The 27337-nt window shown below is 36.4% G+C and overlaps 4 protein-coding genes and 1 long non-coding RNA gene across 5 annotated transcripts; 1 reads left to right on the plus strand and 4 right to left on the minus strand.

Annotated features, from left to right (window-relative positions):
- Positions 1-776: 776 nt before the first annotated feature.
- Positions 777-2700, minus strand: LOC103948939 (60S ribosomal protein L35). The gene is made up of 4 exons (XM_009360033.3): positions 2562-2700; positions 2326-2461; positions 2080-2236; positions 777-1002 (listed from the first exon to the last, which is right to left on the minus strand). Exons 1-4 carry the CDS (start codon positions 2563-2565, stop codon positions 928-930), a joined length of 372 nt encoding a protein of 123 aa, XP_009358308.2. The 5' UTR covers positions 2566-2700; the 3' UTR covers positions 777-927.
- A 3684-nt stretch (positions 2701-6384) lies between these two features.
- LOC103948940 (protein SODIUM POTASSIUM ROOT DEFECTIVE 2) lies at positions 6385-8905 on the plus strand. Its single transcript, XM_009360034.3, has 4 exons — positions 6385-6901; positions 6992-7067; positions 7436-7624; positions 8238-8905. The coding sequence occupies exons 1-3, from the start codon at positions 6401-6403 to the stop codon at positions 7606-7608; spliced, it is 750 nt and encodes a 249-aa protein (XP_009358309.1). The 5' UTR covers positions 6385-6400; the 3' UTR covers positions 7609-7624; positions 8238-8905.
- A 4559-nt stretch (positions 8906-13464) lies between these two features.
- Positions 13465-15205, minus strand: LOC125470233. The gene is made up of 2 exons (XR_007252493.1): positions 14608-15205; positions 13465-13883 (listed from the first exon to the last, which is right to left on the minus strand). It is a non-coding gene; the product is annotated as an uncharacterized LOC125470233 (long non-coding RNA).
- A 213-nt stretch (positions 15206-15418) lies between these two features.
- Positions 15419-16656, minus strand: LOC103949012 (dirigent protein 25-like). The gene has a single exon (XM_009360104.3). It carries the CDS (start codon positions 16475-16477, stop codon positions 15545-15547), a length of 933 nt encoding a protein of 310 aa, XP_009358379.2. The 5' UTR covers positions 16478-16656; the 3' UTR covers positions 15419-15544.
- A 200-nt stretch (positions 16657-16856) lies between these two features.
- LOC103948941 (pentatricopeptide repeat-containing protein At1g07740, mitochondrial) lies at positions 16857-18979 on the minus strand. The gene has a single exon (XM_009360035.3). It carries the CDS (start codon positions 18856-18858, stop codon positions 17455-17457), a length of 1404 nt encoding a protein of 467 aa, XP_009358310.2. The 5' UTR covers positions 18859-18979; the 3' UTR covers positions 16857-17454.
- Positions 18980-27337: the final 8358 nt, after the last annotated feature.

Consider the following 27337-nt stretch of genomic DNA (forward strand, 5'->3'; position numbering starts at 1 on the left):
GCTTTATACATGTTTATTTCCTTTTGACAAAGTGAAACTTACAAGGACGGGAATTTGAACTTGAGCGTAAGGAGGGTAAGTGGTGGGACACTCTAAATCTCATAAACTGGCCTAATGCATATATGTTGAGTTGTAGAGAATTTGGTCTAGATTTATCCGTATCTGGATTTTTTTTTTTTTTTTTTGTACAACAATATATTTTACACTATAATGAGGAGAGATTTCGGCTAAGTCACATAATAGACAACCTAATTTGATGTCAAATTCGTCATCTACAATATTCAAACCTAAGACCTCTTACTTACAGGTGAAGATGAATACCACCAGACAATTTCCTGACTTTCAGCTCCACAAGCTTCATCAAAGCTTCACCCCGATGCATTTTGCTTTAAGCATACATCTCTACTTGCACAAAATGACCATACTGGTTCAGAGAAATTAACAAAGCAACATGCATCAACTAAAGAACAATGCGAGGGAATGTTTAGAAGCTTTGTTATCAGGCTCGTCACACTGCTTCTGTTGGACAACACGGAAGATGCACGATCAAAGGACCAACAGCTAATCGAAGACATTGAGTTGCCTCGTAAAGGAATATACCCAGAAGTACAAAAGGATCAAGCAAATGATGAGAAGAGAGCCATGTTCCGATATTCCTCATCAGCATCACAAAGTTACAACTCAGTTCTCATCATGAAACGGTTTGGCTTGGGTAAGAAGAAGAGCGCGATAGACTCAACTCGCTAGAGCAAATCAAACTATAAACGAAATCAAAATCAGCGTTAAAATTCTGGATCAACAAAATCATATTTGGGAAAGTGTCTACATAGATAAAATTACGGAAAGGGTTCAACATTTTAAACTGATGTCCTTGGAATATCATATAACGGGTGAAACGCTTAATTCCCTTCAAATCTGGATCCATAATTATGCCTTGATTGCGTACTTCCTCAATGGGTAGTATATCTCCTTTTTCTTCTCTCTTTCTGTCTTCAAAGATGCCTACAAGAAACAATTTGACAACTGAATTATATAAAAAGATGTTGCCATAAGATTTGACATCGATAATTATTCTGACCGCTACAATACTGTGGCAAGGGCTTAAACGCTAAGCAAGGGTATCCTACAGTTCATGTTCTGAAAGAGAGAAAGAAGGGAGGGGAAGGGAGAGGAGGGGGGACAAAGATAGACAGACCAATACAGCAATTCACAAAACTCGAGCTCATATCTATCAACTATACAACAGTGCCAAATAGATGTTAAACCGAAAAAATCATAAAGCAATAGAGCAAGGAAAAGATTCAATAAATCCAAATAGTAACCAAGAGGAATTCCCCAACTACTGGAATCATATAAGATCCAGGTAAAAATGAAAAACTAAACCTACTCACAAGACTATCTTAACCAGACGAAGTAAATTTGCACTCAAGTTAGTCTATCTTGGAAAATCAAATAGAATAACCGTTCTCCCATATGATTGCAAACACCAAGAAAGACTGGACCCGAAATTTCAAACAGGAACACATAGTAGCCAGACCAGATAGAGAGATTCTCTAGATCACTCCTTTTCAAATGTAAATTTGAGCTTATCAGCTAAGATAGATTTGACATAGCGCTTGCGGGATCATATCGAAAAACCATGAAGTTATATAGCTGCGGTCTTGGAAATCTTAATTGTGTCTTTTATTTTAACCATGAGCAGGTCAAACAAGGGTTAAACAATTGCATCTAGATCCTAAAGCCTAAACCGAGTACGAACTATAGAATTAAAAGGAACAAAATCAAACATACCAACACATTACATTTCATCCTTCGATACTAAGTCCCGGTCTCTCAGACAGTCATTTTACTTATTTCTCACAAAATCATTAAAGGGGGTCGTCGACAACAGAAAGAAACTAGTATTATATGGCCTATATGCATATCATATCCAGGCAAAGGAAGCATATAACAAAAGCATACTCGCAAACTTCCCTACTTAGCCCCAACTTTTAAACCATCAACCAGGCCCGAGTCACTACGCACTAATCAGTATCGAAAATCAAAATTGGTTTCAAATGAGATGCAGATTAGCAGTACCTGGTGCTTGGTGAGACGCCTCCTGATGGCCCTAGTCTTCTTGGGACGCAAATCGAGAGGAAGAAGCTTCTTATTCCTGTAGACTTCTCTCAGAGCCGCCTTCTGCTTCTGGGACATCACCGTCAACACCTGAGCGATTGAAAGCCTCACCACCTTGCTGAAATCACAGACACAAACGAAAAATTATTTGAACAAAATTCTACAAATCAATCAATCAATAAAATTAGACAGTGAGAGAGAGGGAACATTTTGGAGAGCTTGTTGGGGGCTCCGCCGGTGACCTTGGCAACTCGGAGAAGAGCGAGCTCTGCCTTCAGATCCTTCAGCTGAGCCAAAAGATCAGCCTTGGTCTTGTGCCTGAGCTCATGGACCTTAATCCTCGCTATTACATCAAAAAATTAGGAAAAAAGTTAAATTAGAACAAACCATATTAGATGTCAGAAGAAATTTGATGAGGAGGATGATAATTTTGCAGATCGTACCCATTGCTGCGGTCTGTGTTGCTCGCTTTGGAAGAAGGAGGTGGAGACGAGAAGTGAAACCCTAGAACTTGGGTGCGGTTTTAATAAATATATGTTTCTAAAACCCTAATTTGTGGCCATTTTGGTCTTTTCCCATGAGATTTGGGCTTAAAGTGATTGCGGACCCTTCCATTCTCTATTTGTGTCGTTGGACTAAAATGGATATGGGTTTGGGTCATTCAGTTCGTCAGCTCTATTAGAGCATGGATGCTCTATCTTTCATAAGGCTACTACATTTCAAGTCCTAGAGAGAAATATTTTTGAAACTAAGCCTAAGTAAAAACGCAAGTGAATCCTAAAATAATAATTGAGATGCTTCATAAAAGAAGCACATAACTGTTTTACGCAAGTGAGTCCTTAAAAAAGCACTTAAAGTGCTTCTTGGAAGAAGCACTTCAAGTGCTTTTAGAACCCAAAGACATTTTTTCTAAAAACGATTTCAATTATTTTAAAAAAAGCTTTCAAATGAGCCCCTAAATTACTAGGGACTTCCTCCTTTTAGTCTTTATGCTTAGTCCAATTCCAATGACTGAGTTAAAATCTAAAATTAGGTTTTAAACCCGCTCGACTGTATCTAACCATTGGGCCTACAACAAGTTTTGGAATAAAATCTAATATTTGGGAAGTTTTACCCCAAAAAAGCCGAACCTATTTTCTGGCCCATCACTATGCGTGCAACCGCAATAAAAAAAACAAAGCATGCTAGGCGCCTTGACGCGGCCCATGTCCTGCACGCGACAAAGCCGCAGCGGGGATGACCCACACCACTGACAGCTTTGTCGGTCAAACAAATCCTCCCTCCAAGGTTATTTTGATCTCACGGTTCATATTTAAATCTTATTTTTTAAATATAATAAATACATTAAATTTAACGACTGAGATCGAATATGATCAAAACAAAAGATCTAACGTTCCAAAACTAAACTCAATGGCTAAAACAATTTAAAAAATTATTTAAACTAAATTCACCAAAAAACTTTGTAAACATCCATACAAAATTCACTTTTCACGTAAAATTCTTCTAATTTTTCCTTTCTACCCACTTCTAAAACTGTTTCTTTCTATTGCAAACAAAATCAATGGGTTAAAACGTTTGTATTAGAAGATGAAACATATTTAATGATTTTTCATTATTTATTGGAATCTAAACATTTTTAAGTTAAAGTGTTCATAAAAATAAATTAGAATCATCTACCCAAAAAAAAATAAAAAATTTAAGTTACCAAAAAAAAAAAAAAAGCCTAAACTCATCCTTTAATAATCTCGGGCTAAAATTTAAAGCTAAAATCATTAGAGAAGAAAAACTGTTTTTTGAGTTGAAACCTAAACTTTTCAAGCTAAAAATTTAATTTTTACCCGATCATTGGAGTTGGTCATAATGAGTTTAAGCTACAGTTATAGTTACCAAAGCTATAATAAACTTCTTGACCAAAAAAAGATTTAGTAAACTTGTATTGTTGTATTTAGAGTATAGTTGATGGTAATGAGTTGATAATTCAAGCGGTTAAAAACGTTTTAATAGTTTCAATGTTTAGTTCCCTCGTACCTGATGCTTATAATAAAAAAATAAAATAAAAAATCATAGATGGTGGCGGCAGCTTTTTGCCACAGTCAGTTTAGTCATGATCAAACTTTGGTAGGTATAAGATGGTAAGACTAAGACAAATGATTGCAATGAATGATGTGCAATTGTAAGATTTATGAGCAACATTGATCATCTTTCCAATTGAGCAGCCAAATGATGAGTTAGTTCAATTTTATGGAAAGATAACTTGAGAAATGGCCATCGAATTTCAATTAATAGGATCTTTGGTCCTTGAAATAAAAATTTATGAATATGGTCCCTTAACTTGTTATAATATGAAGTAATGATCTTTTTGGTTAACCCCACTAGAATTTTCATCTTTTTTCCCCTTTAAACCCTTTAGTTTGGATAGAAAGTATAACGGCGTTAACCAAAAGAATCATTGCTCTGCATTACAACAAGTTCAAGAATTAATGCTCACGAATTTCAACTAACAAATCTTTGTAACATCAATTAATCAAGGCAGTGATGGATGCCCATTACAACCCTAGTCAAAAGGAGAGGCTTTCCATGAAAATCAATTAGAAGGAAATAATCATCTTTGCAATTCCCAGCTAATCAGAAGGCAATCGATGGTTACAATACTTGTGGTTTACAACTTTGTACTTCTTCTACAAAAAGATGTCACTTGGGGATTTGGCCCAGTTTGGGTGCAAAATGCCAATGTTTGATGGAACACAACTCAGCCCTTTATCCCATTCCCCATGCGTAATCAGTAAACTGCAGCAAAGTTTGGGACGAAGTAGAAAGTAGAATGTTCTAATCATCGTGCAGTATTGTAGGATAAGAATGCAAAACGAAAAAAGTAAGATGGGAATGTCCAACTAAGAAGGTCGGTAAAACATCCCTTTTACATTTTGAGGTTCTGATTTAATGTGTAAAATTAATAAATTATGTGTGTTTTAAGCTAAGTGGTCAGATTATCATGCTTTGACCCACTGCCACCTTCTCCCAGTTGCACTAATTTGGCACCATCCAACCATTATTGCCCATTGCTTTGTCGCTTATAATTATTTTGAAGTTCCCATTGCATATCGTAAGAAGTGGACATAATTTTACAGCATTAAAGGTGATTGTTTTGTTTCAAATGTAGTTACCAAGGTTTTAAAAAATAATGTATAAAATAGATAGAGATCTAGTCAAAGGTGCTTAGGAAACTAATGCATGCTTGATTAGCATAACATTTAAGAGTAAATAATTAGTCAGTTAGTAAATGTACATGCACAAGAAAGCCGACCTTCACAAAACTGAAAATCTTGTTGGCTTCGGGCCATACATGCATAACAAAATATCGAATTTTTTCTTTTAAAAAAATTAATTTATAAAATTTGAACTCAGAATCTTCTTCAACAACGTATAGAGCCTGACAAGTGACAATCATATTCTCTATATATGAGAAAACCAAATGTGATTCGCACCCAACTAGCCAACCATAGGGATATTCATGCTATATATGCATGGCGAGGGTGAAATGCAAAACAATATGATGTAACAATAATAGAACTAGCTCCTACTTTTAGAGAAATGGTTGAGCTAGCATACCACACAAAGATGACCACAACTTTAATCAAATTATCCCCACCTCTCAAATCAATGGAAAATGAGATTTTCAATAAAAAAAAAAAATTTCACAACTTTGAACTTTGACAGACTAATGGATCACTTCTAATCTTCTAAGGTACTATCATCCTCTCTCTTCTAAGAGATTTCTTTTGTCATTGATTCCTCATGTATCAAATGTCTATTAGACAAATAATAAACGTCTATTGAATGAATGAATGAATGATGCCATTAGAATAGTGCAATGGTTGCAAGAAATTTTCCTTCTAGGAATGAGATTCACTTTAGATCTCTGTGTCCTAAGTCCGGACCGAGAGATTTGGGCGTTCAAGTTTTTAAGTGGGTTAGTGGGATGCTAATAGGGCCGTATAACTAAAAACGAGGGGTCCGAATATCTCGATCTGCGGATTCTGGACACAAAAATCTCGAGTTGATCCCAATCCTTTCTTCTATTCCTTGATGTGGGGCCTGATCAGAACTACATCTTTTTTCTTTGGCTTTCCATTTCATCCAGCAACCTAATTTAAAAGGAGACTAGTTGGCCTCTTTTGAAGAAAATCGATCCTTGTATCACTTATTCACTCTTCTATTTCTCCTCAATCTTCACCAAACAAAAGCTACCCCATTTATAGTCCAAGTTATTCTCCAGTTAGCCATGAAAGGAATGGATATTTTCTGTGCATCTCCAGCTTCAACAGCCATTTGCTTTAGCCAGGACCAACGTGCTATGGTCCGCCAAGGCCCCGGGCCCCTTGACCATCGTCATCACTATCATCTTCGTGATCGCGATCAACTGAAAAACCAACCTCATCATCAAACTCACCATGCCCCTTGCTCATCTCAGTTACCTATCGATCCCAAACCGTTTTACGAAAAATGTAGAAAGAGTTTTTCTAGTGCACAAAGTCAGCCACGCAGAAAAAGCTCTGCTGACATACGTGACTCAACAAGGACTAACAGTACCAACGGCTCTTCTTCTTCTCGGTTTCTCTTAAGTGACTCGCCCTTCATCGACTGGATACCGAAGCCCGATCATAAGAATCTCTCGGCTGCGTTTGTTCCTCCTCAAGTACCCTCTAAGCCTGGAGGCTTGATGAGCTCAAATGGTCATTCTAATACTGATTTGAAGTCTTCTTCTACTCGTTTTCGTCACCAGGTAAACCTAATTTTCATTTTTCTTCCGTTTCTTTTTATTTTTTGCTGTTGGACAATTGAGCTCATGCATATAGTTGTTCAATTGTTGTAGGTTGTTGCTTTGAGGGTCTCAATGCACTGCAAGGGTTGTGAAGGACAAGTGAGAAAGCACCTCTCTAAAATGGAAGGTATAGTTATTTACTAGATGGAGAAAGAAAAAATACTTAAAATTTCGTATAAATTTGTATATATCTAATAATTACATTTGTATACATTTCTTTATACCTCAAACCAAATTAGTTTTGTATTAAAAAACAAATTTGTTTAGGTGTTTGTATTATGAGTTTGTTAGTAGCGGGATGTAAAGAATATTCTCATGTCAGAAAATTTAATATGTTATAATGTCAGACATTTTTTAAAAATTTATATTTTTTTTTGTTTATTGATAATTCAGATAGTCCTTATTCAAGCATGTTAATGTTATGTGCAACATCACTTGAAATGAAAATTGAAATAATAGATGATGTTTCTGTAATGCGATGCTGAATTTCTGCAGGAGTCACTTCATTTAGCATAGATTTCCCGACAAAGAAAGTCACGGTGATGGGGGACGTGACCCCATCGGCTGTGCTCTCAAGCGTATCCAAGGTGAAGAAAGCCCAGCTCTGGCCTTCTCCAACATCATCATCACCCTCATCACCATCGGTGGTCAGCATGAACCACTCATGAACCCTAAATTAATTAAGTTAGTTATCTCTTTTCTTATGGGTAATATTATTTACACACATATTTTTACCTTTCACACATCTTTGTTAATTTTTGTTTATTGATCTTCTTTCAATTCATTCGATCTGATAATCGAAAATTAAATGGGATGTGTGAGAGGGAAAAAAAATACGTTGATAGCACTACTCTATGTTATATATTCTCTACCATATTTCAAGTTTTCAGGCCTGCATGTGTGTTTGTAATTTGTATGATTAAGTTTTTAACTAATTAATTGTTAAGTCAATAATCAAGTTTGGTATCTTATATGTAAATGCAAAACAATCTGAGCATTTCACCACCCCACATATCCACGACTTCGTTTCACTTTTCAGTTTTGAGCATATATGTACTTATATTAACCACCATCACCTTTTATAATTAGTTTTTTTGCATTACTTCAAAATGTTTGACTCTTTCGAGAAGAATTATGTGACACGATCACGTATAACATCTGAAAACTCTCCCAGTTTTTAAATCGACATAATCTTGTTAATCTGAATTTGAAAGTTCATCTAATGGCTCAAAGATTGTTTGTTTGTCGTATATGTTTGTTGGCAACTTCTTTAACATGATCAGTTCCTTCTTAGCAGATTACCAGGGAAAGCATGCATTGCACATATTGTCAGAGAATTAAAGTTACTGAATTAAACCTACCAGTGTCAAACCTTTATATCCGATCACTCGGAACAAATTAGTTATACCACGCTATCGTTTTCCATGCACATATTTTTGAGAAATCACACAAGTTATACAACACCATCGTATATTCAGGTATCACGTAATATTTCCCATCAATTGACTTCCGGGAACATATATTTGACATTTGAGCATCCTACGCATTTGATGCGGTAGTAGGTAGCAAGTGTGGCAAAATATATAACAACAACGTGAAACATACAAACAAGAGTGCGTCCTGACAATGTTCAGAAAAAGAGAAATGCATGCGTTGTCAATGTGGTCGGCACTCAAGGACATCTTATTGCTTGGGACAAGAAGCACTTTTCCTTTCTTCTTTCTCCTTTCTTCTCCTATCCTCTGGATTGTACCATAAGTAACGGTAAGTGGTCAAATAAATGGTCAGTATTTGTATGCTAGTAATGAATCTTAGCTCTCTAACAAGATTTTCATAATTTAAAGCCACCACTTGTTTCCGATCACTCAATACTACTGTCTGGTGATATTTCTCTTCATTTGTACGTAAGAGGTCTTAGGTTCGAATCTTGTGGATGACGAATTCAATACCAAATTAGGTTGCCCATTTGAACTCTCATCCCCCTTAGTGTAAAATATATCGTTGTACTAAAAAAAAAAAGCCACCACTTGATTTAGTAGCACTCGATTTTTTTATAAGATCAAATCTCACAAACAATAATTACAAATTTAAATTGATTTTGTAGCATCTGATTTTTCATTAGTTCAAATCTCATGTACAATAATTAGAGACCAAAGTGTAATCTCTCTTGTACTTTAGCCCAACTTGCCATTCCCACAAAGAACCAAATGAAGACAACAAGCTCTACCAACATTTTTTTGTTGCAAGCCTTTTAATTCAAAAGTTGCATACTTTCATGCCTTTTTTCTTGGTCGGCTTAATTTGTTCCTTCTCTTTTTTGCTTTTTTAAACTATATTATCCATCTATCCTCTGACCAAGTAATTAGCAGGCAAAATAGTTCTGTAATATCCACAGATTGAAAGCAAGCAAAGTTAGCCATAGCTTTTATTTTATAAACGATAGCGTTAATGTGTTAAATTGTTAAATTTCAAGAGGAAGGAGATAGGTGAAAATCAAACCTGCAATAAAGTGCATATGTATTATTATTTTCCGCAACTACAGTAAAACACCATCAATTAACCATAACTTGAATAGTTGTTTTTCTGTTGTGATCTTTCTTTTTCGGATGTTTCGTGACTTTTTTACCATTAAGAAAGTTGGAAAATGGTTCACCCTTCAAGTGATCATATCATAGAATATGTTTTTGGTATAGAAATTTGGTATACCTGTCGGTGCAAAATTTTTTGTGATGATCACCATGAAATCTTTTCTTTTTGGCTTTTTAGTTAAATTGATCCTTAAAATTAGCATAATTCCTTATTTTGGTTTATGAGATTTGAAATCGGTCTTTGAGTTAGTTCACTATAAATCATTTTGGTCATTTTATGATAAATTATTTTGGTCCTTTCATGAAAAATCTCTGTTAAGTAAGGACCAAAACAACATAAGTAACCTCAATTTAATAAACAATAAGCCAAAAAGATTTGACAAAAAATGAGGGTATTTTTGTAATTTTAACCTTATCTATCGAAGATTTTTTACAGAAAGATCAAAATGATTTATGGTGGACAAACTCAAAGACCACTTCTATCATTTTTTAAATCTCAAAGACCAAAATGCAAAATTAAGTCAATTGGAAAAACCATTTTAGCTAAAAAGTCTTTCCTTTTCGTTTGTGAGGAAGTGTTTGGACAGTGGATTATCTTTGCCCTAAGAAATATCCCTTCAATAACTAACTAGTTTGAGGGCTACCCTTAAATATTTTACTTTTTTGTTTGTAAGGAAGTGTTTGGACATTGGATTATTTTTGCCTTAACAAAGATCCCTTCAATAACTATCTATTTTGAGGGGTACCCTTAAATATTTTACTTTTTCGTTTGTAAGGAAGTGTTTGGACATTGGATTATCTTTGCCCTAATAAAGATTCCCTTCAATAACTATAGTTTGAGGGGCACCCTTAAATTTTTTACTTTTTTGTTTGTAAGGAAGTGTTTGGACATTGGATTATCTTTGCCCTAACAAAGATCCCTTCAATAACTATTGAGTAATATTATTCATATCATGTTTTTGTACCACATTTTTATACCACCTTAGGTAGCATTTGATGTGGACAACCACATCAATGCTATTCATACCATGTTGTTATACCACATTTCTATACCAACTTAGGTGGCATTTGATGTGGATAGCCACATCATTTGAAAAATTGCAATACCCAAGGAAAGGAAGGAGAAAGACTTCTCGTATAGTACAATCATCATTTAATTAACTAATTTTTCTTAATTATTAGTTTATTAAATAATGAACTAAATTTAAAAATCTGATTAATTCAAATGATGTGGTTGTCCACATCAAATATCACCTAAGGTGGTATGAAAATATGGTGCAAAAATATGGTATGAATAGCATTACTCTTACTCATAACTATCTAGTTTGAGGGGCACCCTTAAATATTTTACTTTAATTTGAGAAATGCCTCAAATATTATCATTTTGTTTAATTGAGTGGCACCATTGTAAGTCTTACTTTGCATTGTATTTCAATGATCCGAACCTTATAGCTTTTAGGTAATCCCTCAAATCTGATACCAACCATAATAACTCAATTAAATTATTTTGTATTTAGTAATTTCTTGAAATACCATGTTAATCTATTGTTTGGATATAAGATTTTTGAATAAATAATAAAAAAAATAGATGATTCGGATAATTGAAATAAAATCGGAAGGAGGAGCCATAAAATATTTTATTGAGAGAGCTCTTAATAAAAGAGATTATTTTTATATATTGAATTGTTATATTATCACCACAAATTTGTTTGAAACATGATCATTTCCTTATAACTTAGAGGGAATTTTGAAAACGTTAGGCTATTTCATAACCATTTTATTTAGTTATATATTTTTTTGGGTACAATTTTAGTTATACTTTTTGGTTAGAAATAAAGGGTAAAACAATGAAGAAAAGAGGGATGAATAAAGATAGAGGAAGGGTGATGGGAACAATGTGTTAGAAATCGACATGGAAAGTTACACCATACGAAAGAAGGATAGGAAAAAAAAAGGTTGAAATTGACTTTAGAAATTTTTATGATATCCATATGTTATCCAAGCAAATTAAAATTTGTTAGGTTACTCTCCTTTTTGAGACATGAAACTATGCTTTTGACGTATGAAAGCTTAAAACTTGGAACTATCTTCCATATGTTATGTGAGCTCACCTTTGAACTTTCTGGTAGTGCTAGGGTACGAGATTACAAAACTCGGAACTCAATTCAATATCTATGGGCAAGTGGCTTTTTACTACAGTGGTGCCTGTGGTGGAAAGTTGTTGAGCCTTTGCATGATGGCCGTGGAAAGTTGTTGAGCCTTTGCATGATGACGTGGGTTTGAACCCCATGGATGGCTAATTTAACATTTAATCTAATAAAATCTATTGTTTGACAAAAAAATATTTCAATATGTATGGCCGGTATATCTCTTCTCAATTCTCACTTCACGCTGGAGGTTTATTTTGTAGTTTGGCCGGAAAATATGAATTTTTTAGCATGTAAATATTGTCACTTTTTTTTTTTCTTTTTTTGAAATGTACGAAAGAGAGCGCCTCAAAAACTTAAACCTTCATATGTCACATGGATTCAAAGTTAGTTGGATCATATCTCAAAGAATTTGGGATCTGGCTATAATACCCTAGATTTAGCCGTGCAATCTATCTTTTTTTAGCCGTTAGATCTTAATGTTCAAATTTGGCCGTTTATTTTTCGTGGCATTCGATGCTTGGTTGCATTGTAGAAAAATAAAGAATTTGATCTCAAATATTTTTTTTTATCAAATTGAAAGGAAATTAATTTCATTTCATTTATAAGGATCGTGACTTGTCATATAAGAATAGCCACGTCTCGCAAAGGATGAGTAATTTAAAATGAGAGGGAAATGACAAGGAGATGGGAAGTTCGACGTGACACAAGACTGAATCTCAAAGTATCATACTGGTAACAGTAAGGCTAATCTATCACTTAAAATACCTCATCACCAATTTAAGTGGTTTGCGAATGATTTTACCCGCCGATTGGTAAAAATTATAATTAAAGTAGGTTAAAGAGGGTCAATTCGAGTTCAATCGGGCCAAACTTCAACTTAGCCCGACATGTAGCATTGGGTTGGCTGACCAACCCAATCTTTTGTTGCCGAAGCCTAGGACAAAGGGTGCGTTTGTTACATCGGACTGTCTCGGACTGGACTAGCTTCATGGACCAAGCTGGATTGGCTTAGACTAGACTAAGTTGGACTACCTTAGTAAAACGTTTGGTGCAATGTCGAACTAAGAAGCAGGATAATGAAAACAGTAATGTCACCAGTTTGGTGTTTGCACAGACTAGGACTACATTATTGTTCTATTTTAATTGCTTTTTTTTATTAAAGATATTATTAAAATTAATAATATTGGATGAGAGTGAGACTTAATAAAAATACAAAAACCAAATTTTCTTGCCAATGAAAGAAACATACATGATTCAAGAGTAGCATTGTTCCAAACATCAATATAACAAAGTGTACTCCCAACAATCGACAAGGTTCATGATGCTTTTCTTAATTATTCACCTTTGGTTTAAAGTTGTAGATTAAAGTTAAAGGTGTTGGTTTATACTTGTATTTGAGTAGAACGAAAGTTGATGTCTGACAAGTTAGTTTTTTACTCAATTGCGAAATAATTACTTCGAATTGCTCTTGTATGTATAAGCCAATTTTAGTCCATACCATGACAATTGCATTCAATCCCAATACCACAATGATGCGAGGCACAATGACAAATGGATAGCTGCGCATTGATCATTGCTACATTTGGATTCCTAGCATGTAAATTGGCTTGCTCCAACTAGATTGAAGCAAACTAGTAACAATATGCAAAAGGAAGAGATCATGAACAATTTATGCATTCCATTTGTATATAAAACTAAGCAATTAAAATGTCTTCCCTCACAACAAAACAAGTCAGTTAGTCAATTCCAGGTGCACTAGTGCTAATCCAATGAAAGGAAAAGCAAATGAGAGACGGAAAGGTCACCAATTTAATCGAACTGTTGGATGTTCCAACTAGAACAAATGAAAGATCCCAATACTACATTAACACAATACACAGCAAAGCAAGATAAATTGCTTAATTGTACATTCTACAATTTTTTACAATAAACTCTGGAAAATAGCTAACTGCCTCAATCATCCGAGCTATATTTACTAAATTCAAGAACTGCAACAGAAGCACAGCAAAACAACTCTTTATCCTTCAGGAGGAGACAGCTTCCAACTCAATTCCATTTTAGATCAAGCATGCTAAATTGTGGTTAGGGAGGGATGCTCACACTGTAGGCAACACCAGGAGTCCACATGTACAAACGAGAACTTCCTGTGCAAACAACGGAACGAGTGCACGTAGGATCTCAAACTGCTGCACGAATAAGATATTTCTGCACCAAGATAGCAGCGAGTTCAAGATGGCGTATGTGACATGTCCCATATCCAAAGAATGCTTGGCATGCTATCAGAACCATATCAACTAGAATAGCCAAACTCATAGCTAAGATAGCTTTCCTAGTACAAAAAAGAATGTGAAACAACAATGCTGCAATTCATCATTTTTCTTTTCAAATAAAAATCTTCACGGTCTGAGTTACTCCACAAAATTGATCCCAAAATACTTGACCGTAAAGACCTAACACCAAAACACACCCATTTCCTCCACATATGGAGACCAACATCACAACCCCAAACATTCCATCTTGGCTACATTCAAAAGAATTTTCAAATTCATTCATACAAGGAAAACAAATAAAGACCAAAAGTTTAACACAAGAAGCAGATTGATACCATAGATTTGTAATGTTTCCACATGACAAAAACTTGAACAAGTATGATTGCACAATACTCAAATAACTTATTTAAGGACCTTCAATTGACCAGTGATATACTGTGGTCTGAGTAACTTATTTAAGGACTTTAATTGGGGTTATCCACTTATAGAAAGGTAAGGCACTAGTGATGGATTACAGTCAAAATCAAACTATAACCTCTTTCAAAAGTGACGACAAGGAAACTAAGTAGCAAAAATCGCAAATCAAGCCAAGTAATTGACCAAAAATTAATAAAATTAATCCAAATTAACGTAATTTTATCAAACCCATTAACACAAACCTGATTAACAAGCTGGTGGGGTTGGAGAAGGGGGTCGATGCTGGAGCTGCGGGTCAAAGGCTTTGCTGCTCTTTTTAGAGTTGCATCACGAGTTTGAAATTGAACCAAAAAAAAAAAAATACAGGAAATAAAGTAAATTAACCTACACAACTCCTCAGCGGAATTGAATCGAGGACGGTGAGTGCGAGATCTTCCTCGGAGGTGGATCAAAGGACGGCTAAAGTTGGACGGACAACGGTAGAAATGGGATCTTCCTCAGTTCGAAATTCTGGGTTCAGGGTGAGGAGAGAGGGAGAGAGTGGTAGTGGGTTGGTGGTGTGGTCTCGCTGGAGTTGGCGAGTTGTGGTGTGATAGTGGCTGTCGATGATCAAGAGAACAGAGAGCAGAGAGAGATAAGAGCACGGTGAGGACAAATTTCTTAAACTCTTCACTTAGTCCTCAACCACGCAGGACAAATTTCACATTTTTGCTTTTATTCGTTGGTTGCCAACGTCTTTCAGCCCTCTTGTACTGACATTTTCTCCAACTTAATCGGTATATATAGGTAAGTTTTAATCTTAAAAGAACTTGATAAAACTTGATTGAAATATGCCCTTAATAACCCCAATATTAAATTATCACTTAATCTCGAAGTGGTAGAGGCTAATTAGCCAAGGTAGTTAGAAGGCTAATCAGCCTACTCTTGAAGCAGAGAAAAACTTTTCGTGAGGTACTTCTCACAAAAGCACGAGGCTCATGTAGTTTAGTTTCATCTAATCTGACGTTGGTCCCATCCGATTTAAGAGATATTTCAAAAGAAAAATACGTCATTTTCATGCAAATAACAATCAGTTCTGCAATTTAAGTCACAATCATTTTCGAACATGCATCTCTAATGCAGAGATTTTAGCGAAACACAAAATTAACAACATTTTAAATTAAAACCTTAATTAGCACACTAGTAAGTAAGATACGTGGTAAACTGCAGCACAGTGTCAACTCCATCAGTGTTTTGCTGATTTGTTGCAGGAGTAGTCTTAACAAGAGCATAACCCTTTGCATTGAGATACTTGCCAGTTCCTCCCATGACTGCAAGATGAGACTCCGAAGCTGCCACCTGATGCACACCAAAGAAGGTGAGGCTATCAGCATAACCTCCACTCTGAAACATGGCTGTGAAGGCAATGGTCTGGCTGCTCCCATCTTCAGAACTCGCCACGTAAAACCCTTGTGCCTTGCCCAGCAAGCCAGATCCAAGCTCATGCCCTTCAGTCAGCTCATCGTCGAAAACTGTAAGGGTCCCAAACATAAGCTTCTGAAGGGTGATTCCAGGGGGAAGCTGAGCCCCGTTCAGGTACGGAAGCCCATTCCCGCCAATGATGATGTTGTTGCCATTGTTTTGGATCAAGTTGTTGCCGGCGTTTCCACCAAGGCCGGTGAAGAAGGGAACATTGTTGTTGTTGATGATTCCATTGTTGTTGTTATTCTGGGGAATGCCATTCCCAATTGGGATATTTGCTCCATTGGGTTTGGCAAAAGGGACTTGACCGCTGACTGCCGGATTGGCCACAATTCCAGTGACAGCTCTAGCCGAGGGGTTTGATCCACCGATAATGTCATGCAAGAAGAAGGTTAGTGGATGGTAGGATGCTGTATTGCCAACTGTGGCACTTGTAGCTGCAGCAGCGGGGCCTGCTGGATTTGTAGCTACCTGAGGAGGTGGCACATTGGAAACAGGTGTTTGTGTTTGAGTTGTATCAGTCTCCCCGGGAGCCACAGGGTTTTCCTCATCGAGGATTCGGGCAGAGGTGGCGCATGGAATGGCAAGAGCTAGAAGCAGCAGCCAGATTGTGAGCTTGAGGGCCAAGGGAGTCGATTTTCGGGTTGCCATGAATTCCAAGGAAAGGTAGAAAATTGAAGAACTTATGATCTGGAGAGGATATTTTGTTTAATGGGTTGATGATGAATTAAGACAGAATTGTTGGGTATATATATCTAAGTTTAACAAGATTAAGTTTAAATTATAAGATGGAGTAGGTGTTCTTGCATTTCTGGCCCTGGTGTGTTGGTTTAGAGGCTTGTGTTTCAGTTGTGAACTTAATTAAAACCTCTGGATTCGTTTAGGAAGTTCCCTTTTTAATTGAGTTTTTAATTAAAATCGTATTATTATTTTAACTTTTGATCCATTAACAGAGTAAAAAGTAATTTCATAGAAGAATTTCTAAGATATATGGTAACTTTTTATTGTATATAAACTCAAAAAATCGAAATAGAAGTAAGAACCATGGAAGCCGTTATATTCCCCACCAAAAATTAAACAAAGGAGTTGGTATCAACAACTAAATTGAAAAAAAATGACAAAAAGCTGTGTTTGCACCACAAGCATCATCAATCAGAGCTTCCCCCAGAAACTTGACTTCGCAATCGCATCGACAATTCGACTCTGGAGCAAAACTTCCGTCTCTTCCCTCAAGTAGGGTTCGCTTCCCTGAAGTCTACAGTGGTCATATATTGGCTGAGTTTACATGCCGACTAAACCTCGAACCACAAGCATAGTGAGCTTCCTCAGACATTGAGTTGGCAATAATACTACATGATACTGGTGAAATGTTTCGATTCATAAACTCCTCTTCTTCCTGAAGCCTTACGGGTGCACAATGCACATTGCTTAGTTGTTTTACATGCCAACCTAACCACTGTTTTCTCACCACAATTACCAGAGACTAGAGCTTCAAGCACCTAAGAGCACAGAAAAAACCTTATCAGAAGCTCCCCATCACCCAAAGAACACCATTCCTCTTATTCTCTGCTGAAGGCCAAGCGACGTTGTGGTCCACTTGTGCTGATTCATCTCTTCCCGGATGACCATTAATGGGCAGAGCCTAGTTCAGTCACAACGTCACATGCAACAATATCCTCTCCACAAGCATCCACAACTAGAGCTTCCCAAGCTTCCAAATGAAATTGCATATTTCTCTTTTCCATCTCCTCCAAGACAAAACAAGCATCATTGATCTTCCCGCACTTTAATAGGCCCGTAACTAAACATTCAAATGTTTCTAAACGAGGACAATGTCTACTTGCCAACATTGCAGTCAAAACCTTAAAACCTCCCTCAAAATCTTCTATCTGACAAAACCCATCAACCATCATCCTGTAAGTAGCTGCATTCGGCTCACAGCCTCCAACTTGCATTTCAACCAAGACTTTGTAAGCCTCCGCAGCCCTGCCTTCCTTGCACAGAAAGTTAATCAATATGTTATAAATCACAACATTCGGCTTAAACCGCCTCTTCTTCATCTCCTGAAGGAAAGACTTTGCCTCGTCAATCTTCCCTCTCTTTCCAAGATCACTCATCAATACACCATAATTCACAAGCCGTGGTTTACACCCTCGATACTCCATATCAAACATCATCTTCTTTGCTTCATCATGCTTCCCCGCCAAGCACAAACCTTCCATCAATAATGCATATGTCACCGCATTCGGGTATTTCCCTTTCTGTCTCATGTCCTCAAACAAACCAGTAGCTTTCTCCAACTCACCCTTTCTACCGAAAAACCCTATAAGACTATTATACGTCACAACACTAGGTTGCACCTTTTTCTCAAGCATTTCATCAAACACCTTCCATGCTTCTTCCCAGTCGCCCTTCTGAAGCCACCCCTTGATCATTATATTATACGAAATCGAATTCGGACGAAAACCCAATGTAGAACACCTCCCAAATATCTCATCCGCATCTGAAAACCTACCGCCATCAACAAGCACATTAAGGAGCTCATTGAAGCACTGCAACGTACGGACACAGTTAAAAGAAGGCATTTGATGAAAAAGATCGACGGCTTTCTCTACCAAATCGGCTTTCCCGTAATGTTGAATCAGAGCAATGAAAAGTGTATCTTTGCAGTGAATGTTTCGATCTCGGACAAGGCCGAGAACGGCGTCGACGGCTTCGAAATTCCGGCGGCGAGCGAGCTTGTAGAGAAGAGCAGAGTAAGAAGGGTAGTCATGTTTGAAGCCCATTTGGTGGTACTCGTGGAAGAGAGACAAGGCCTCTTCTGGGTCTTGCGTTGCTTTGACATCGGAGACGAAAGGTATCGGCCTGCGGAGCTTTGCGGTGTTTCTGTGAAGTCGTTGGCGGCGGCGGCGAGGGACGGTGGTCTTGGGTTTGTTGGAGCGGAAAGTCTGATATGGATGGTGATGGGATTGCAGGGGATTGCTGCCGCAATGGCGGAGAAGGTTGATCGATTTCGCTATTGAATGGAACATTGGACGCGGGAAAAAGAAAAGAAAACAAATTGAAGCAATCGTTTCCAAAAACAAATGTTCAAGAAAATTAGAGCTATTTTAATTGTGATAAAATTAAAATAAGAGGACGACATTAATAAAAATAATTAAAAAAAAAAGAGCAAATCAAGGGTATATACGTTGGCAATGAAATTTCTTCCAAGAAATTAGTTGTAAGATAAGACTCTGTCTTGGGAAAATTCTTCAAACTTGGTTTTGAACATGATGTGGCGACCTTCACTACACTGATTAACAGAATCCTTCAAAATAGAGAGGTTGATGTTTTTGAGATTTTTAGTAAAATGATGGAGAGTGGTAATTGTAAGCCTGACGTGGTTACTTTCAGCACACTAGTAACTAGTTAAGGGTCTTTGTATGAAAGGTAACAACGGTGGAGCTATACAATTGCTTAAAAGGATGGAAGAAGCAGGTTGCAAGCCTTACATTGTTTGAGGATACTATGGTTATTGATGCATTGAACCTCTTAATGATGAGTAAAGGTATTGACCCTGACGTCATTACATATACTTCTTTGATTCATGGAGTATGCATATTAAGGTGGTCGAAAGAAGCTACGAGATTGTTTGATGAAATGGTGAGCAAAGGTATCTTTCCAAATATGGACACCTTCAATGTCTTGGTAGACACCCGTTGTAAAGAGGGCTTGGTCGAGGAAGCAAAAAGTTCTAATGATGACTCAAAGAGATATTAAGCCTGACAGCTACTTATAATTTGCTTATGGATGGTTATTGCTTGCAAGGGGAAGTGGACAAGGCGAAAAAGATTTTGGAACAAATGCTCAGCAAGGGATCCATTGTTGATGCTTATAGTTATAGCATACTGATAAATGGCTCTTGTAAGCATAGAAGACTAGATGAGGCACTGATGCTTTTTGAGGAAATGTCTAGCAGCAGAGTCGTTCCTAATGTCGTTACTTATACCATTCTCATGGATGGTTTTTGCAAAGTAGGGAGAACACAAGATGCATAAAAGTTGTTCGCTCAGATGCAAGCTTGCGGTCAATTTCCAAATGTTCAAATCTATGCTGTTTTATTGGACGGCCTGTGTAAAAACCAACAATTTCCCGAGGCAATAAAATTGTTAAAAGATATGGAAAGTGAGAAGTTGGATCTCCAAATATTGTGATTTACGCTCTTCTTATTGAAGGCTTGTGCATTGGTGGGAAATGAATCTGCAAGGGATCTATTTCGCGGGTTATCATCAAGAGGTCTTCAACCTAACACCAGGACGTATAACATAATGATTGGTGGATTTTGTAACGGAGGGCTAATGAGCGAAGTGGTAAAGTTATTTAAAGAAATGAAAGAGAAAGGCTGTTCTCCAAATAGTTGGACATATAATATAATTATCCGAGGTTTTTTCAACAACAACGAGACATCAAAAGCGATGAGACATATTCAACGAATGGTGGAGAAGGGTTTTTTCTGCAGATGCATCAACTGCAGAATTGATAATTGATTTGCTGTACAAAGATAAAGTAGATTGTGCTTTGTTGCCATTGATAGGAAGATCATAATGAAATTAATTTTCATCTTGGAAAGTCGAAACAGATCCTTCAAATGATTATAGTTAATTTTGAAATTGTTTCACCTTTCATTCCCATTAATGCATTGTATATGTTATTTAGTTTAATCCATCATCTGATAGAGAAATCTGTTTGAGTAGCATGGTATTTGAGCTAAGTCTTGAATGTTAAAGGTAACTTGCCAAATAAAAATATTGAGGTAGTATTCTTCAAGTGATCTGGGAATAAATGTTGAAGGCAACCCTGGCCCTGCTTTTTTATTACACTCATGTTAGTGCAGGTGCATAGCGAGAATAAGATTGGTTTTACATTCAAACATGTTCTAAATAATTAACTTCTCATCTTGATGGAAAAGTTTAATGGTGTCGCTAGTTTTCTTGATACCAACTGTTTGCAGGGGATGAAATTCAGCAAACAATGTGTTCTTAGGTTTTGAACTTACACGTATCATGATAAGGATTAGGAGCCATGGCCATGTCAACAACTGATCTCCTAGTATTAAGGGATTATGGGAACGTTATACATAACCTCATTCGAACGTGCAAGTTAATGGGTATTAACTGATCCCATGATAGCTGGGATCACGTTAGAATATATTATAAATACAAACGTCCCTGCTCACCAAATATACGTTTACTCGATCACTAGACTATCACTAGTATTGGACATAAAGGCTGTGTGAGTAGAAGACCTTCTATTAGTATTCTCTTCAGTGCATTCATACTATTCTTCATGGCTTTTTCTGGTGTGTGTGTGTGTACTGATTCAATCACTATGTACTAACATTTATTTGTATATCGTAATCTTAGTTTCATACTAAATGCTTAATTTAACATTTGGTATCAGAGCCATTTAGTCTAACTGAGATTCAAGCTTTCATTGCATAGTGTTCTTCAGTGATTACAAAATAAAGAAGGATCGTGTATGGATTTGTTTTCTTAGCATAATAAATGGGTTCATATTGAAATTTTAAACTGAGAAATTAGAAGCATGGGAATTTTGTAGTGAAAGAAAATTTGTGAAAAACATGTTCATTTAAGCAACATCAATAGCATGCAATTAACAATTAAAGGCGGAATCATGCTTGTATGCACTTAAAACAAAACATTTACCCATGAAATTCAAAGCCTAGTAGATAGGTGAACCAAGACTCAACTCAAAAACAAAGTGAGTTGAGAAATCAATACCTTTGTAGATTCCTCTTTGCATAAGCAAAGGCTAATCACCCAAAGAGAGGGCCTTCATTCCTTGCATCTTAGATCCATGGATTTGGATGGATGAAAAGGTTTCTCCAAGTTCCCAAAATTGAGAACCTCTAAGTCTCCACACCAAGGTATATTGAAGAAGAAATGAGTGACCTAGAGGAAGTAAGATTGCTAGATTTTCCCCTCTAGATTGGCCGGCCTCTTTGAGAGCAAAGGGAGGTTTTTGTTCTCATCTTCACTCCCTAGAAAACCCCTAAGGATGAAATGGCTATAAAGATGTCTTTATACCACCTCACAATGGAGTGGCAAACTTGCAATTAAGCCAAGTTCACTACCCTCCTCTAAATGGCCGGCTTAAGGGGATTTATTGGGCTATTTGGGCCTTTGTGAATCATTATTCATTAAGTTGTCATACAACTTAAGTCAATGGACTTGACGTTCGAAGCCCATTGGGCCTTAAGGTCCAAAACTATCCCGAGGTCTTTTAACGAACTTATTCGTTTGATTAATAATCATATTAATTAATCCTTGCCATAAATAATTAAACCATTTAATTATTCTTACTCATCTCCGTTGAATCTTCAAACTCTACCTTACACGGTGTACGATCCATTAGGTTCCTTTTAGCGAGGCAGTGGGCGATTCAAACTCTTTCAAATCGATTGTGAATTGAAACTTACTTTCAATTCTCCCGTTAGTGATAATACACTTTTAGGGCTTCCACAAACCATGAGTGACACCTAGCAGCATATCATGGTTACCCAAGCTAATCAGAAGAGGTGGAGAACTTATTCAGTTTAGGATTACAAATGCAATACGGTCTTTCTCTAATACAATACTCTTGACCACATTGTTTGGATTGATAGTTTATTCATGTCTACTATCCAATGTGAATCTTGTACTTATATGATTACCTTGAATGTGATCTGGAACGCATTCCAACATCTCATTCATACTCTGGCCAGAGATTCTAAATCATATCATAGAGTATTCTCCCTCAAACAGTTTGAAGGTTAGAGATCCCTTGTTGCGCATTCACTTGCCTCCATGGCTAAGTGGCTTAACCCCGACGATGCCGTGGGCACCCTGATAGAGTGACTTTGACATAATCAAAGATTAAGGACCTAACCACAAGACAACTGTGATGCCTCAGGTCAAAAGACTAATTTGCATTATCCCAACCATGAGTTCTCATGTGACATGAATATGAGAACTCTTCGTTGATCGTGTTCAGTGAACTCATTCTCTATTGAGCACCTACGTACTTGTCTTGATGTCACACACACCAATGACTCGAGACTAGTCACTCTCCCTGAGAGAAAACATATCACGTACTGATCTTAACGGACTGTCAATGCCCAATTGACAATCCTATGATCAGGAACGTTTAGGATGTGTCAACGAAAGAATGGTCTCATGAATCTAACTTCTTTAGATCGCATTCTTCCAATCACATATTCCTTGGACTTATCGTTTAAGCATATAACATTTATATGAGACGGCTCAAACAATAATCTTTGCCCTTTATATTTAAACTACATTAGTTTGAAATGTCCGTAAAGTATCATCATATGATTGGTTTTAGGGCACATTTCCAACAATCTCCCACTTGCACTAGAGCCAATCAGCTTAGTCATCATTGATGATACCTCTTCTGTAATTCATTTCATAAATGGCTGAGTAGTAGGCCTAAGCAATGGATATCTATATGTTATCCATAGAAGCAACCTTGAGAATAACGACGTCACCATTATACATGATTCTCAATCATGTGGTTCAGTCTCTCATTTGAGTTCGGACCTTGATGAGACCTTGATTCCCTGGCTTGAGCTATCGCCCCATTAGTGTCATACACTTTCTGGTTGGAACCGAATGAAGAGTTCATGAATGAACTTTCCCATCCAAACAACAATGTTGTAAGCTTCTATATGGCAATATATTTTGCATACATGATGGAACACATTAAAGTCATTTACTTTTTAACGTTTCCACCCAAATATCTCTTTAGTCATAATAAAGAGATATCTCATTATCACTTCATTCATAATGAAGAGATATTCTATGATGGATTAGATTCATAATCTAATACATTTACGCTTCCATTACGTTACTCTAATTCTTCCTCATTCTTGAGGAATCCATCCTTAGTATTTCTTAAATACCTAAGGATTCACTTGACAGTTGCCATGGTTCTGATCCTGGGCTTGCACTGATATCATCTTGTACCGTTCTAGGTACGACTTATATCAATGTTTTCATACAATATGAAATACATAAATCACCTTTCTGCGTATGCATAAAGGATTCTATTTACGCATTATTTCTTTGGGAGTCAAAGGGTACATTCCCTTTGAAAAGAACAACTTCCTAGTCTCACTAGAATTGTCATTCTAATTGAAGTTTTCATCATATGAGAAACTTCCTAGCATCTCTTGTCTATTTTAGGGATTGATATAATCCAATTATATCTTGAAATCTATCATTATAGATTTCCATCCCATGTATATAGACTATGTCTCCCATATACATTCTATCATTATAGAATGCTTAAAGTCATAACTTTAACGATGAAGAATTCCTTTCATTTTCAAAATTAATATATATCATGTATATATATTCTAATTTAGGAATATGATCAACTCCCACTAATCTTTTGTAAACCTAGTAAACAAAATATTCATTTACATCTTTATGAGAAATCAAACAATTGATCTTTTCTCATAAGACGCTTATAGCTCCCACTAGCTTGCTAAGATCCATGATGGATGAATCTTCTTACAACTAACATGTCTTAGAAGTATATATCATATATATATGGGTAATTGATAATGTCCAACGAACTAAATCTTATTTATGTTCATTCTTCTCCTAATGGAGAAATTCATTATCTTACGATGCTACTTTCCTTGATATTTTTCAAGGAAATTAATCTAAAGTGTTACTTTTTCCTTGGATCAAATCTAAGGAGGTAAATACTTTAGACATCTTACTCATCTACTTACATTTCTTGAATTCTTTGAAACCTTTTGCAAAGTATTTGGACTTGTGTTTATTCAAAATAAACTATAGTCCAACCGAGAGTGATCTTCGGTGAATGTCATACAACATGAGTAGTATTATGTTGTGGATAAGTGCCACTAACATCTAAGTGAATTAACCTCAACAACTTTGTGATTCTTTCTTCTTTCCAAAAGAATAAAGATTCGAACATTTCGCCTCTATACAATTTTAACAAGAAGGTATTGGATCCGGATCTAACGATCCAAAGCATCCATCTATGACCAACTCGTAACTTATGTTTTAGAGGTATCACAACTCAGTTGGGATTAGTCACTACCCTGCAACCTTTTGGGTTTTAAGCATCATCGTATTCTAAACAGTTAAACTACCACATCATCTCTACTATAGAGACAACCAATTAAATTACAATAATCTAATTATTGATTAATAAAGAACAATGTTTTTGTCAAACAAAACATTTATCCATCTCTACTATAGTGACGGATTTAAGTTCCTTAAAATTGGAATGTAAAGACAATCTTTAGTATTTTCCAATTTCTTTGGTAGTTCATATGAGGAAGTAAGTACAATCCGTTTTCGCAGAGATCTATATTTTATTCACTTTCCGAATGTGAAGTACTTTCTCTTCTCTCATTTAATCTTCTACTTCTTATTAGCACACTTTTACAACAATTGTAAAACATAGTTACTAATACGGAATCAAGCATTCAAGTAGAAGAACCAACTGTCTTGAACTATTTCAAGAACATATTACAACACCTTCGAAAGGTGTGTTCTTGACACTTGCAAGACATTTCTTGCAAATACCCCTTCCAATGTCCATCCTTTCATAAAGAAAGTTTGTTCCCTTGGAGTTATTTTGCCTTCTTCATTTGACTTCCCTTTTGACTACAATAGTCATGGTCCCTAAACTTCCACTATCTCTCTTGAAACTTATTTCAAATGTGTTATACACATCAAACGATTTGGAGAGCTTGCGGTTATTGTTCACTATATAGTTTACAATAAACTTAGTGAACCATTAGGATAGGGACACAAAGGTGAAGTCCTTGCCTAGTTTCCGTCTCGTTAATTGGTTTAACACTTCAACACTCAATGATTCAAAATCATCATAAGTCCATATAAATGGACTATTTTTGTCAACCAACCATTATGTTCTAAACATAATAACAAACTTTCAAGAGTTGTTCAAGGCAACTCTCATTTCTTCATACAACAATTTGTAAGTGAAGAATCATGGCACATAAAGTGTCCATGCCCTTGTGCTTACTTCTCAAGTTCCTTGTTCGTGTAACAAAGAGACAAGCACTAGAGTTTGCATTGTCCTCTTCATGGTAGACTTATCTAACATGTTCTTCCATTGATACATTATCAATAGGAAGATTGTGAGGATGAGACTACTTAGTTACATCTACAAGCCATTAAAGACAATCTATGGGATTGTAGAACTAAGTCCGGAAATTAAAGCGTTTGGTTTTTCTTTGTCAAGTTTTGGATAGCGTTTGCAAATATATTGGTAAATAAATACATAACGAATATAAATTGATTGATTTTAAGCCATTTGATTCGGGTCTTTAAATCAAATAGCACCACCCACTATTTTTGGCAAATTCCATATCCCTCATCGGAATTCGAGAGTTTTGGAGGAAACTCTTAGTAGGGTATGGGAGGCTCACCATTACCAAGCCCACCTCACGATGATACGATGTTGGTTAGCAAAAATAATGATGAGAGAATAACGCTTTACTCATTTACAACGTTTGTAATTACCCATCTTGTTTGGCCTCTAGAGAATGTTGCCTCACGATGATACGATGTTGGCACTATTGCACTTAGTTAAGTTATTCCCACCATGCTTAGTTCGTGTAGGGGTTCAAGAATAACCTCACGATGATACAATGTTGGCTATCCTCGTTGCCTACACTCACCTCATCATATGCGTATAGACTCCTCCTGAATGTAAGCATGCACTTTGTACTCCCCCATGATAGGGTGAAGCCGGTGTACAAGTCACAAACGATTGGAGCCTACCACGGTGGAAGGCCACGAAGAGATATTCAAAGCATCTCTCGCTTATCAACTTAATATTGATTTGGTTGAGGGTTTTTAGGTCTCATCACATATAAACATACATTTTAATCCAATTAAAACATTTTGGTCCTATTACAACTATTGGTCCATTTGATTGATTTAGTTGTATATAATACTCCCACTAAGCTTTTAAAACGGTTTTTAAAGCAAGAGTATATGATACTACTAACATAAGGTTTGCATTCATTGATGGACTATATAGTTGCCTTAGGGCCTTAGGATGACTATGAACCTTTGATTCGATTCAAACACGAGCCTAGTGTTGAATCTCGGTCTAGGGATGGAGATTGATTTTAGTTACGCGTTTAATCACATTAAGGCGTGTTGTCTTATTGGGCGTTGGACCCAACTACTCCATTTTCATGCATATCGAATAAAACAAGAAAGGAGTACTTCAAAGTAAATAAGAGCTTATGCTCTTTTACAACAATTGATCAAATCAAATTACTTTAAAGTAAAGAAGAGCTTATGCTCTTTTACAACAATTGATCATATCAAATTACAACCAAAATTTAATCTACACATTCCCATGGTTCAAACAAATTTGAAACGGCCTTTCACATAGCTCAATTATCGTAGGCTAAGGTTCATAATCACC

The sequence above is a fragment of a genome, unplaced genomic scaffold, assembly GCF_019419815.1.
Source record: "Pyrus x bretschneideri cultivar Hongxiangsu unplaced genomic scaffold, Pyrus_bretschneideri_v1 Contig5, whole genome shotgun sequence".
Taxonomy (NCBI): domain Eukaryota; kingdom Viridiplantae; phylum Streptophyta; class Magnoliopsida; order Rosales; family Rosaceae; genus Pyrus; species Pyrus x bretschneideri.